At 65.2% G+C, this 12,976-nt stretch overlaps 1 protein-coding gene across 1 annotated transcript in view; it reads left to right on the forward strand.

Moving 5' to 3' along the window:
- The window catches only part of RYR1 (ryanodine receptor 1), a 103,565-nt gene that overhangs the window by 60,276 nt on the left and 30,313 nt on the right, over nt 1-12,976 (forward strand). Inside the window, exons 61-71 of the mRNA XM_084612258.1 lie at nt 165-214; nt 574-634; nt 1,010-1,248; nt 1,734-1,815; nt 2,595-2,725; nt 3,166-3,480; nt 4,027-4,267; nt 4,623-4,710; nt 5,141-5,233; nt 12,116-12,286; nt 12,539-12,598. Of these exons, the coding sequence (XP_084468384.1) occupies nt 165-214; nt 574-634; nt 1,010-1,248; nt 1,734-1,815; nt 2,595-2,725; nt 3,166-3,480; nt 4,027-4,267; nt 4,623-4,710; nt 5,141-5,233; nt 12,116-12,286; nt 12,539-12,598 (1,531 nt within the window). The remainder of the gene's footprint in view (nt 1-164; nt 215-573; nt 635-1,009; nt 1,249-1,733; nt 1,816-2,594; nt 2,726-3,165; nt 3,481-4,026; nt 4,268-4,622; nt 4,711-5,140; nt 5,234-12,115; nt 12,287-12,538; nt 12,599-12,976) is intronic.

A 12,976-nucleotide genomic window follows, 5' to 3' on the forward strand; every position in this document is an offset into this window, starting at 1 on the left:
CCACCCAGGGCTCCCTACCCGCAAGTGCTGTTAATGGGGGAGTGATGAGAGCCCCATTGATCCTCCTCCCTTTTCTGCCTCCGATCTCTGCCCCGTGTGCACTCTTCCTCTGCAGTGTCTCTCTCTTTCACTCTCTCTTTTCCTCTCTCCCCCTCTCCCTTCAGCCTTTTCTGCAAGCTTGCAGCCCTGGTCAGGCATCGGGTCTCTCTGTTCGGTAAGCGCCCCTCACCGTGGGGCTGGGCTCTCTGGGGGTGGGTGGGGCGCCTGGCCTTGCCCATTGCCCAGCCCTGGGGGCTGGGGGCTGGGCTGGGCTGAGCCAAACCCCAGAGGGAGCAGCTGTGACCCATCCCAGATTACTCTGGGCTTGTCGGGGGCTGTCCTGCCCCCCAGTCCCAACCCCTTTCACTTCCCCCTTGTATCCCTGCCCCCCATGCTGTGGCCCTGCTCCTCTCCCAGTCTGTGCAGGGCCTAGGCGTGTAGCCAAGCAGGTGTCTCTTGACCCCTCTGCCTGGATCCCCCTTCCCCAGAGGCCTGACTCCCCCCTCCCCAGTGATGCAGGGTCTCTCCCCCCAGGCACGGACGCCGCAGCTGTGGTGAATTGCCTGCACATCCTGGCTCGCTCCTTGGATGCCAGGTGAGCCCCTCGGGCTGGGTCCCCTCCCCGGAGTGGCTGTTGGGGCAGGACTGGGGCTAGGCAGAGCCATGGGCAGGGGCGGGGTCTGAGACCAAGAGGCGGGAGCTAAAGAAATAGGGGAGATTTCACTGCCCAGAGACAATGCCCAGAACTAGGGACCCCTTGCCCGGCGCGGAGATGCGTCCCCTCTGGGGTGGGGCGCGGGGCGGGGGATGCGGGGACCCCTCGCCCGGCGTGGAGATGCGTCCCCTCTGGGGTGGGGTGCGGGGCGGGGGACGCGGAGACCCCTCACCTGGCGTGGAGATGCGTCCCCTCTGGGGTGGGGCGCGGGGCGGGGGACGCGGAGACCCCGTGGCTGAGCCACTCTCGTGGCAGGACGGTGATGAAGTCAGGGCCGGAGATCGTCAAGGCCGGGCTGCGCTCGTTCTTCGAGAGTGCCTCGGAGGACATCGAGAAGATGGTGGAGAACCTCAAGCTGGGCAAGGTGTCGCAGTCCCGCACCCAGGTGAAGGGCGTGGCCCAGAACATCAACTACACCACGGTGGTATTGCTCCCCGTGCTCACCTCCCTCTTCGAGCACATCGCCCAGCACCAGTTCGGGGACGACGTCATCCGTAAGGGGGGGCCGGGGCCGCGCGGGGGGGGCCATAGGGGCAGGAGTGCCAGGGAGTGGGGGGTGCTGGTGGGCACCCGGGGCAGAGGGAGGCATTGGGGAGGGGGGGGCGCAAGGGAGGAAGTGAGGGCGGGCAGGGAATCTGGAGGGGTGGGGGGTTGAGGGCAGCAGGGGGAGGGGTGCCAGGGGTGGGGCCAGACCCCCATGGCCCAGCAGGAGCTGGCAGCCCAGGCCCCATACAATCCGCGCCACCCACGTGACCGGCACCAAGTGGCAGCACTGGGCGCCTCCCCACCCCACCCGGGGGCCCCCCCAGCCGCAGGGCCCCCCCTTTCCATGGTGAATCACTGCCAAGAGCCAGGCAAGGTGGCCCCTCCCCCACCCCAATCCGGGCCTTTTGAGGTGGGGGCGGGTTTGCCCCCAAGCCAAATGTGGGAGGATTGTGGGAGAAGCGATGCCCCCCTGATCTGTCCCCTCCCCCCCCAGTGGACGATGTCCAAGTCTCCTGCTACCGGACCCTGTGTAGCATCTACTCACTGGGCACCACCAGGAACCCCTACGTGGAGCGGTGAGTTGGGGGGCTGGGGCAGGGGGGACACGAGGACAAGAAGGGACGACCGAGGTGGGGTGGGAGGCACAAGCAGTGGGTGCAACAGGATAAGTGGGGGCACAGATGGGATGATGGGGGGTGGTCCGAGGGGAGGGCACAGGGGCGATGGAGCCGGGGGGGGTGGTCCGAGGGGAGGGCACGGGGCGATGGAGCCAGGGGGGTGGTCCGAGGGGAGGGCACAGGGGCGATGGAGCCGGGGGGGGTGGTCCGAGGGGAGGGCACGGGGCGATGGAGCCGGGGGGGGGTGGTCCGAGGGGAGGGCACGGGGGCGATGGAGCTGGGGGGAGGGTGCCGGAGGGGAGGGCACAGGGGCAATGGAGCTGGGGGGGTCCGAGGGGTGGGCACGGGGGGGTGGTCAGAGGGGAGGGCCCAGGGGCGATGGAGCCGGGGGGAGGGTTTCAGAAGGGAGGGCACATGGGCGATGGTGGGGGTGGTCAGAGGGGAGGGCACGGGGGCGATGGAGCCGGGGGGAGGGTGCCGGAGGGGAGGGCACAGGGGCAATGGAGCTGGGGGGGTCCGAGGGGTGGGCACGGGGGGGTGGTCAGAGGGGAGGGCCCAGGGGCGATGGAGCCGGGGGGAGGGTTTCAGAAGGGAGGGCACATGGGCGATGGTGGGGGTGGTCAGAGGGGAGGGCACAGGGGCGATGGAGCTGGGGGGGGGGGGGGATGGGACAGAGCTGGGCCAGGGACGAGTGCCCAGCTGAAGGGTCTCTGATTCCCCGCCCTCCGCCCCCCCAGGCAGCGCCCCGCCCTGGGTGAGTGCCTGGCCCGGTTGGCAGCCGCAATGCCCGTGGCCTTCCTGGAGCCACATCTGAACACGCACAACCCCTGCTCCGTCTACACCACCAAGTCGCCGCGGGAGCGCGCCAGTGAGTGCCCCCCGTCGCCCCTCCCCCCCGTCGGCTCCCCCAGTGTCTGCGGTTTGGGGCTTGTCCTGGGAAAGGGGCCCAGAGCCCAAAGGGCCCCGCACTCTGCGGCTCCGTCCCCCTTTGGGATGTCCCTGGAGCTGGGGGACTCCCATGTGAGCCCCCCCACACCCCACTGTGGGGATGTCCCTGGTACTCAGGAGTTCCCAGGGAACCCCCCTACACAATGGGGATTCCCTGGAGCTGGGGGATTCCATGTGACCCCCCTCCTTACCTCCACTGCGGTGATGTCGCTGGAGCTGGGGGATTCCCAAGGGACCCCCCATCATGGGGTTTCCCCTGTAACTCTGCCCACCCCGGGGGATCCCCGGGTAACCCTCCCTCCCCACGGGGCGTCCCTGGCGCTGACCCGTCCCCCCAGTGCTCACGCCTGCCCCCCGCAGTCCTGGGGCTGCCCAGCTGCGTGGAGGAGATGTGCCCCGACATCCCGGAGCTGGAGCGGCTCATGAAGGAGATCAGCGGGCTGGCGGAGTCGGGCGCCCGCTACACCGAGATGCCGCACGTCATCGAGGTCACGCTGCCCATGCTCTGCAACTACCTGCCCCGCTGGTGGGAGCGGGGCCCCGAGACCCTCCCCCAGGGGCCCTGGTGCACCCAGGTGACCTCCGAGCACCTCAACACCCTGCTTGGCAACATTCTCCGCATCATCGTCAACAACCTGGGCATCGACGAGGCCTCCTGGATGAAGAGGCTGGCAGGTGCCAGGGGCAGGGGCTGGGGTGGGGCCTTTCCCCTGGGGGCGGCACCAGCTCAGACCCAGGGGACTGGCTGGCTCAGGGGGGCGACGAATGGGAGACGGGGCCTTTTCCCTCTAGGGGGCACCAGCCCTGACCCAATCCCAGGGCAGGGACTGGCTGGATCAAGGGGGTGGGGAATGGGACACAGGGTCTTTCCCCTTGGGGGGCACCAGCTCTGACCCAGGGGGAGCTGGCTGGCTCAAGGGGGCAGGAAATGAGGTGCAAGGCCTTTCCCCTTTAGGGGGTGCTGGCTCCCATGTGGGGGGCTGACTGGCTAGCGGGGGCGTGGGGCGAGGCAGTGAACGGGACATGAGGCCTTTCTTCTCTAGGGGTCACCAGCTCCAATCCGGCCCCAGGGCTGGGGGTGGCTGGCTCAGGGGGGCAGGGAATGGGGCGCAGGACCTTTCCCCTCTAGGGGGCATGGCTCTGATCCAGCCCAGGGGCGGTGGGGGGGGAAGACACCATCTGGCTGGCTCACCCCTGACCCCCAACCCGCTTCCCACCCAGTCTTCGCCCAGCCCATCGTGAGCAAGGCGCGGCCCGAGCTCCTGCGCTCGCATTTCATCCCCACCATGGAGAAGCTGAAGAAGCGCTCGGGGAAGGTGGTGGCCGAGGAGGAGCAGCTGCGGCTGGAGGCCAAGACCGAGTCGGAGGACGCGGAGCTGCTGATCCGTGACGAGTTCTCCGTGCTCTGCCGGGACCTGTACGCCCTCTACCCGCTGCTCATCCGCTACGTGGACAACAACAGGTGGGCGGGGCCCAGCCGGGAGAGCCACGGCAAGGGGCGGGGCCCAGCCGGGAGAGCCACGGCAAGGGGCGGGGCCCAGCCGGGAGAGCCACGGCAAGGGGCGGGGCCTGCTCTGAATGCCACAGGGAGGGGCGAGGTCTGGCTGGGGCATGCCATGGGCGGGGGGGCATGGCCTGCTGCATGTGCCAGGTGAGGAGGCGGGGCCCAGCCTGGGAGAGCCACGCCCCCTCAGAACTCCAGCCGCTCCCTGGTTCAAATCCAGCCACAGCTCGGAAACACCCTCCCCGGCAAAGGGGGCCCTGTCAGCGCCAGGCGGAGGTCGGGCATCTGCTGATGGTGCCCTGTGTGTCCCCAGGGCCAAGTGGCTGATGGAGCCCAACTCGGACGCCGAGGAGCTCTTCCGCATGGTGGGCGAGGTCTTCATCTACTGGTCCAAGTCGCATGTAAGCAGGGGTGGGTGGGAGGTGTCAGGGGCTGGGGCGGGGACAAGTGGAGAGGTGCCAGGAGCCAGCCGCGGGGACGGGCGGGAGGTGCCGGGGGCAGGGGTGGGAAGGGACCCCAGCTAAGCAGAATTGGGGCTGGGTCCTGCGTGGATGGGGGATCCCTGAGGAGCGCTAGGGGGCGCTGTGTTGCCGGAGGTCGGGGCTCAATAAGCGGTGCTGACCCCAGTGCCCCAGCGTGGCAATAGGGGGCGCTGGGCTGCAGGGAGCAGGGCAGGGGTTCGACAGGGACGCTGGGCTTTGGGGAGCGGATCGGGGGCTCAGCGGGGGGTGCTGTGCTGCGGGGAGCGGGGCAGGAGCCCGGCAGGGGGTGCTGGGCTGTGGGGGATCAGCTCTAACTGGGGTCTCGGCTTACCCTGTCCCCCTCTCCCAGAATTTCAAGCGGGAGGAGCAGAACTTCGTGGTGCAGAACGAGATTAACAACATGTCCTTCCTGACGGCCGACAGCAAAAGTAAAATGTCCAAGGTGAGGCGATGTGGGGCACAGGGGAGCCCTGCCCCGGGGCCTGTGGGGCAGGGCAATCGCGGGGGATTCACGCCGGAAGGGCCACCTGGATGCTGCCCGACCCGGCTCCCCCATGGCCCCTGCTCCAGATGCTCAAACGCCTGTGTGACTCCAGGCACCGATGTTTGGTGCTAAATCTCGTCCCGAGGGCCCTCGGGTCCGGCTGCGTGGGCAGAGGGGGCGGCCCCGCTGTAGGGTCATCTGCAGGCGGGTTCCCCGGGGAGCCCAGAGCTCACGGCACCGTCGGAGAATGGGGGCCGAGGGGCGTGGATTGATCGAGCCACCCGCCCTGTGTGTGGGGCTGGCGGGGGCTGCCCGGGGACTCTGAGCCACCCTGATCCAGGCTATGGGTGCTGGGGGGTGGTCCCATGCGCCCCCTCCCCCTGCCCCAATCCAGTCCACAGGGTGCTGTCCTGCCATCCCCCGATCTAACCACCAGGGGCGCTATTCTGCCATAGCCCCCCTTGTAACCTCCAGGGCGCTGTCCGATGAGCCCCCACAGATCTGCGCTGGGGGTACCCCCATGCCCCGGGTGGCCCCGCTCTCATCCCGGGCGTGCATTGCAGCCACTGTGTGGGCTCGCGGCCCATCTAACATGTCTCTTCTGTCTTGTCTCCCCTTCTCTCCTGGCCGGGTTCCTTTAGTCTGGAGAAGGCCAGGTAGAGTCTCACTTCTCTTCGGCTGCACAGAGACCGCATGGCGCCTTGTGTCTGTGTCTGATCTGCCAGCCCCCAGTCTCCCCCCTTCCCCACAGTGGCGGGGTCCTCCCCAGCCCGCTCCCCGTGCCCACGGCACCCTGTGTCGCACGTCCCAGGAGCCGGCAGCCGGGGGCTGGGCGAGCGACGGTGTGTGACGGAGCAGGGAGTGGGGAGGACTGACCAGGGAATGGCGTCTAGTTCTGCTGGGACTGTCTGCATGGGGGATGGGAGAGGCAGGGGTGACTCCACTGGAGTGAGGAGACCTGAGCCTGTCACCTGAACTGGAAGGTGGCCGGCGCTTCCTCGAGGCCGAAAGGCAGGTTCAGGAACTCAGAGAGCCCCAGAGGGGTGATAAAGGCCCATTTCAGCCTGGCATCTGCATCCAGTGGCACTTGCCAGTAGCCCTTTGTAAGGTCCATGGTGGTAAGGTACCGAGCTCCTCCCAGCTTGTCTAGGAGCTCATCAGGCCTGGGCATGGGGTAGGCATCAGATACAGTGATGGCCTTGAGCTTCCGATAGTCCACACAGAACTGGACCGACCCGTCCTTTTTGGGGACCAGCACCACCGGCGAGGCCCAAGGGCTGGTAGATGGCTGGATCGCCCCCAAAGCCAGCATGTCCTGGATCTCTCTTTCCAGGTCCTGAGCAGTTTTCCCTGTGACTCGGAAGGGGGAGCATCTTGTCGGTGGGTGCGACCCTGTCTGCACCCAGTGGACAGTCAGATTAGTGTGTCCAGGCTGGTTGGAAAACAGCTTTCGGTACGGATGCAGCACCCCCCTGACCTCAGCTTGATGGGCAGGGGTTAGCCGATCAAAGAAGGGAATTGTTTCCAGGGGGGGACCAGCTCTGGTCCCAGGGAATAGATCTACTAAAGGGTCATCTCTCTGCTCCTCCCAATGTCCGCACACGGCCAACACCACATTCCCCCTGTCATAATATGGCTTCATCATATTCACATGGTACACCCGGCGGTGGTGTGCCAGGTTAGATAGGCTCCATCACATAGTTTACCTCGTTTAGCTGCTTGACAACCTTGAAGAGACCTTCCCAAGTGGCCTGTAGTTTGTTTTTCCTCACGGGGATGAGAACCATCACCGGATCCCCGGTGGCGTAGGCACGGGCCCGTACCGTGCGGTCATACCAGACCGTCTGCTTCTTCTGGGCTCTGGCCAGATTCTCCCTGGCTAGGCCCATGAGTTCAGCAAGTCTCTCTTGGAAGATCAGGACATACTCCACCACTGACTCTCCATCGGGAGTGGCCTCCCCCTCCCACTCGTCTCTCATCAGGTCCAGGGGGCCCCTCACCCTCCTGCCATATAACAGTTCGAAAGGCGAAAATCCGGTCGACTCCTGGGGCACCTCCCTGTACACGAACAGCAGGTGCGGTAAGTACTTGTCCCAATCCTGCGGGTGCTGGTTCATAAAGGTTTTCAGCATCATCTTTAGCGTCCCGTTAAACCTCTCCACCAGCCCATTGGACTGGGGGTGATAAGCTGAGGCCCAGTCGTGCCGGACCCCACACCTCTCCCACAAGCACTGGAGGAGGGCCAACATGAAGTTGGTCTGTCAAGACTTCCTTGGGGAACCCCACTCGGCTGAAAATAGTCAGGAGCGCATCGGCCACGGTGTCTGCTCCAATGGAAGCTAAGGGCACTGCCTCGGGGTAGTGGGTGGCAAAATCTATCACCCCCAGAATGTATTTCTTCCCCGACCGGGTCGTCTTGCTGAGAGGCCCCACGATGTCCATGGCCACCTTCTGGAAAGGTTCCTCTATGATGGGCAAAGGTCTCAAAGCCGCTTTCCCCTTGTCCCAGGCCTTCCTCACCCTCTGACGGGGGTCACAGGATCGGCAATACTGCCGGACCGTGGTAAAGACCCCGGGCCAGTAAAAGTTCTGTAGCAACCTCTGCTGGGTGCGCCGGATTCCCTGGTGCCCTGCGAGGGGGATGTCATGGGCCAGGTACAGGAGCCTGCGGCGATACTTCTGGGGGACCACCAGCTGCCTCCTGATCCCACAGGACTCTACTTCCCTTGTGGGAGCCCATTCTCGGTACAGGAACCCCTTCTCCCACAGGAACCTCTCCTGGCAGCCTCTCCTCATAGTCCGTACGACACCAAGGTCGGCCAGGTCCCTGAGCTTCCGCAAGGAGGGATCTTTCCTCAACTCGGCCTGGAACTCAGCGGCTGGGGAAGGGATGGGGCCCGGTTCCCTCTCACTGGCTGGGTCTGAGGCCACAGCCTCTCTGAGCCGTGCCCCTCGGCCCTCCCTCCCCACCAGGGTAGGGTCCTGCGCCTCCGGTGTGGTACCCTCCCCGAGGTCAGGGCACGGTGCCCCTCGCCAGCTCTGGCTACGGGTCATGACGAGGGTACCCTGGGGTTTGCTTGGCCAGTCCCCCAGGTCCCCTCCCATTAACACCTCAGTGGGCAAATGGTGGTGCACCCCCACATCCTTGGGGCCCTCCTTGGCCCCCCATTTCAGGTGTACCCTCCCTAAGGGCACCTTGAACGGGATCCCACCCACCCCGTCAAGGTCAGGTAGGTGTTGGGCATCACCCGATCTGGCACCACCACCTCAGGCCGGGCCAGCGTCATCTCCGCGCCCGTATCCCAGTATCCATTGATCTTCCTCCCATCCACCTCCAGGGGAACAAGGCACTTTCTCCGCAGGGACAGCCCCGCGCCCACCCTGTAAACGGAGAACCTTGAGTCCGGGGCATCCAGCCCCCCAGAGGAGCTGGCCTGGGGCCCTCCCACCTCCTGAGCAGTTGATAAGCTATCAGCCCCCCTTGTCTGGGAAGTCTGCCCCTCCTCCAGCTGGGTCCCTACCCAGTTAACCCTGGGTGGGTTCGGTCTGCTCAGTCTGTCCCTGAGCCTGGGGCACTGGGTCTGTATGTGGCCTCTCTGGCCACAGTAATAGCAGCCCATGTCCCGTTGGTCCCTTCGAGCCAGTCAGTTGGCCCTGAGGCTGAATGTTCCCTTGGGAAGGGGTTTTCCATATTTCCCCTCTGGGAGGTCCCGTGGTGACTCTCTGCATCGTGGTGGACCTGTTCCTTTGGGACTCCTCCCTGCCACCCCCTGTCTGGCTCTTCACAAACTCATTGGCCAGCCGCCCTACATGTTGCAGGTTCTCTGGCTTTTTGTCCACCAACCATAGCCTCAGGTTGGATGGGCACCGCTCATATAGTTTCTCTAGTACGATCAGTTTAACCAGGTCTTCCTTCATCTGGGCCTCCTCTGCCCACTTGGTGACATATCCCTCCACGGGGACGGCTAGTTGCAGATATGAGGCCTCAGGGGTTTTACGCTGACTCTGGAACCTTTCCCGGTACATTTCGGGAGTCAGCCCAAACTCGCAAAGCAGGGCCTTTTTGAATAGTTTGTAGCCCCTTTTCTCCGCCCCTTCCAGTCGGCGGTACAATGCCACGGCCTTGGGATCCAGTAAGGGGGTGAGAAACTGGAGCCTGTCCACAGGATCAACCTGGTGCAGCTCGCAGGCCCTCTCAAAGGCATCCAGGAAGTCATCCATGTCCTCCCCCACTTTACACTGGGCCAGGAGGCACTTATCAAAGCTCCGTGCCGTCCTGGGTCCCCCCTCACTCACCGCAGCCGGGGGCTCGCTGCTCCTCAGCCTGGCCAACTCCAGCTCATGCTGTCTCTGCTTCTTTTCATGCTGCCTCTGTTTCTCCTTCTCCTCCAGCTCATGCTGACACTGCTTTTCCTGCTCCTGACGCTGCTCTTCCCGCTCCTCCTGCAGTTCCCGCTGCCTGAGCTCCAACTCTCTCAGTTTGAGCTCCTTCTCCCATTGCAGCCACCTCAGATCCAGCAATGAGGAGCTCTGCTGGGAGGATCCCCTGCTGGCCGCAGGGGTCACAGTGCCCTCAGTATTCACAGGGCTCCTCCCAGCCCTTCCCCTAGGCATAGGTAGGAGGGATCTTGGGAAGCCCTCAGCAGCCGTCTGTTCACTTCCCGCTGGGACAGACACCGGTGCCTGCGCTGCATCTGCCAGGCTGCTTCCCTCCGAGACAGGGATCAGTTCCTTGGAGCGATCTCCCTCCTCCAGCTGGGCAATCAGCTGTTCTTTGGTGAGCCTCGCAATGTGCAGCCCCCTCTGCTTGCACAGCTCCACCAGGTCGCTCTTAAGGTGCTTGGTGTACATCTCCTTGGTGGCCACTTGCAGGCCTGTGTGCTCGCTGCTCCCCACGGTTTCCAGGGAGGACCCCTAGGGTGCCAGCCCTTCTCAAGGTCACCACCTCTTTGCCAGGGTCGAGCTGCAGACTCCTCCGCCCCTGGGACCGCTCGCTGCAATCCCCCAGGGGACCCTCTTACTGCAAAAGTCCTTCTCTGGTCACACACTCCCAGGGATAACCGCCCCCCTGAAACCGCTCCTCTCTGAGCCTTCAGCACGCCTGGTCCTCGTCAATCCCCTTTCATCTTACTGCTCCCCCGTCACTTACTGCAGGAAGCGCCGCCCACGGGGTGCAGTAGATCCCACCGCTGCCACCAGTTGTCACGGAGTGTGGGGGAGTCTGGGCCCTGCACCCTTCTTCCTGGGATTCACCGTGACTCTCAGCCAGCCAGTAAAATGGAAGGTTTATTAGATGACAGGAACGCGGTCTAAAACAGAACTTGTGGGTACAACCAGGAACTCTCAGTCAAGTCCTTCTACGGGGCAGGGAGCTTAGACGCCAGGCTTGGGGTTCCCTGCATTCGACCACCCAGCCCCAAACTGAAACCAAAAAACCCCCCTCCCCCGGTCTCACTCCTCCTCCCCCACCGGCTCCTGCTCCAGCCTTTGTCCAGGTTCTTGGGCAAAGGTGTCACCTGGGTGCAACCCCCTCCCAGCTCAGGTGACAGGCTTCCCGTGGAGTCACCCCCGGCTCTCCCATCCCCCGGGCAGACAGTCCCAGCAGAACTCGACGCCATTCCCTGGTCAGTCCACCCCGCTCCGTCGCACGGTGCCCACTCTGCACCCAGCCCACGGCCCGTCGGCTATCAGCACACCCAGCCCACCGGCCCCGAGCCACCTTCCCTCTGCCGGGGCTTTTCACCAGCGACCTGGGGCCCAGCGCGGGGGATTTGTGCCCCCCCCTTCCCCGGCGTTTGCTCCTTGCCCCCAGCTGTCTCTCAGCCCCGAAGCTGCATGCGCCAGGCCAGCTCTCTCCGGCTCCTGATCTGAACCGGTTTGGTTCCTCTGGGCTCTCGCTGTGCAAAGCTGGGGAATGGGGGACGGGGAGGAGTGAGGTCCCGTCCCTGTTCTTGACCCCCCACCCCTGGATCACGGAGCTCATAATCACCCCTCGTGACATCCCAGCCGGAGCAGGGGAGGAGGCGGTGCACAGGGATGTCGCAGGCAGATTATGCTGCCTTGCCTGCCTGCCGGGCTGTCTGCGCCGTCCCCTCCCGGTTCGTGCCCCCAGCTTGGCAGGGGCTGCCCCGGGAAGAGCTGTGGTGTCCCTGGGGTGATGTCTCCGTCCCCTGCCTGGGGAACCCCCATGCAGCCCATGACACGTGGGGGGAGCCTCTTCCCCACCATCCTCCACCCGGTCAGCTCCCTCGGACCCTGTGCTTCCTGGCGGCTTGCTGGGTCCACAGCCCTCCCGCTGAGGTGACCCTGGGCTCCTGCGGCCTGAGCTCACTGGCCGTTCCCAGGTGGATTTGGGGAGCCCTGAGCCCCCCCGCTGTACCGGGGTGGGGGGTGAGGCGGCCCAGGCCGGCCAGGGGCTGCGCTCACACAGAGGGGCTGGGCGGCGGGTTCAGAACGGGAGATTTCTGAATTGTCAGCATCCGTGACTGAGCGATCGTGTCCCCTGGGGGGGCAGCCCCCCCAGTTGAGCTATCCTAGTCCTTGAGGATGCCCCTCCTCAAATCCCCCAGGGGTTACCCAGCCATCTTTGCCCTTTCACCTTTTTCAAAGTGGCCCTGCTCCTCCCCTCCCCCCATGGAGGTGGGAAGCCCCGCCCCCCTTGGGAAGCCCCACCCCTCCATCTGGGTGGGGGTGGGGCTAGCCCGGTACCCCTCTCAGGGTGGGAGGGGCGCTGCTGTGGCCAGACGCTTCTGCCTTGGCATGTTGGTTGGAAGCAGAGGACTGTGGGGTGGGGAGGGTCACTGCTGGGGCCCCGCCCTGACACCCCCCTGTACCCCGCAGGCGGGCAGCTCAGAGCAGGAGCGGACCAAGAAGAAGCGGCGGGGAGATCGCTACTCCGTGCAGACCTCGCTCATCGTGGCCACGCTGAAGAAGATGCTGCCCATCGGCCTCAACATGTGCTCGCCCACGGACCAGGAGCTCATCACCCTGGCCAAGGGCCGCTATGCCCTGGTGAGCCAGGGGAGGAGCCGGGGGGAGCAGGGGGAGGAGCCGGGGGAGTGGAGGAGGAGCCAGGGTAAACAGGGGGAGGAGCCAGCAGTGGAACTGGATGGGGCTGTTGCCCTTGGGGGTGCAGTGAGTCTGGAGAGGAGAGGCGGTGATAAGCAGCTGTGTGGGGGGGAGCGGCTTGTGCTGAGGGGGGCAGCTGGGTCTCCGTGTGCCCCCCCCCCCGAGTGACAAACTCTGTGCCCCCCCACCCCACAGAAAGACACCGACGAGGAGGTGCGGGATGTTCTTAACAACAACCTGCACCTGCAGAGCAAGGTGAGTGTCCTCCCCAAAGGCCAGCACCCCCTCTTCTCCCCCGGGCACCACAGGCCAGCCCCCTTTTCCCCCCCAGGGCACCATGAGTTGGCCCCATTCCCCCCGCCAGGCAGCACGGGCCAGCCCCCATTCCCCCCCCCCCAGTGCCACAGGTCAGCCCCCCTTTTCCCCCTGGGTGCCAAGAGCCAGCCCCTCTCTCAGCCCCCTGGGTGGCATGGACCAGCCCCGTCATTTCCTCTCTGTGGCTATGTGTCAGCCCCCTCACTTCCCCTGGTGCCATAGGCTGGCCCCACCTTCTCCCCCTTCCGGGTGCCACAGACCAGCCTCTCCTTACCCTTGGGTGCCATGGGCCGGTCCCCCTTTCTCAGCCCCCCAGGC

Source organism: Lepidochelys olivacea (genome assembly GCF_965140295.1).
Source record: "Lepidochelys olivacea isolate rLepOli2 genome assembly, chromosome: 23".
In the NCBI taxonomy this organism is placed as follows: domain Eukaryota; kingdom Metazoa; phylum Chordata; order Testudines; family Cheloniidae; genus Lepidochelys; species Lepidochelys olivacea.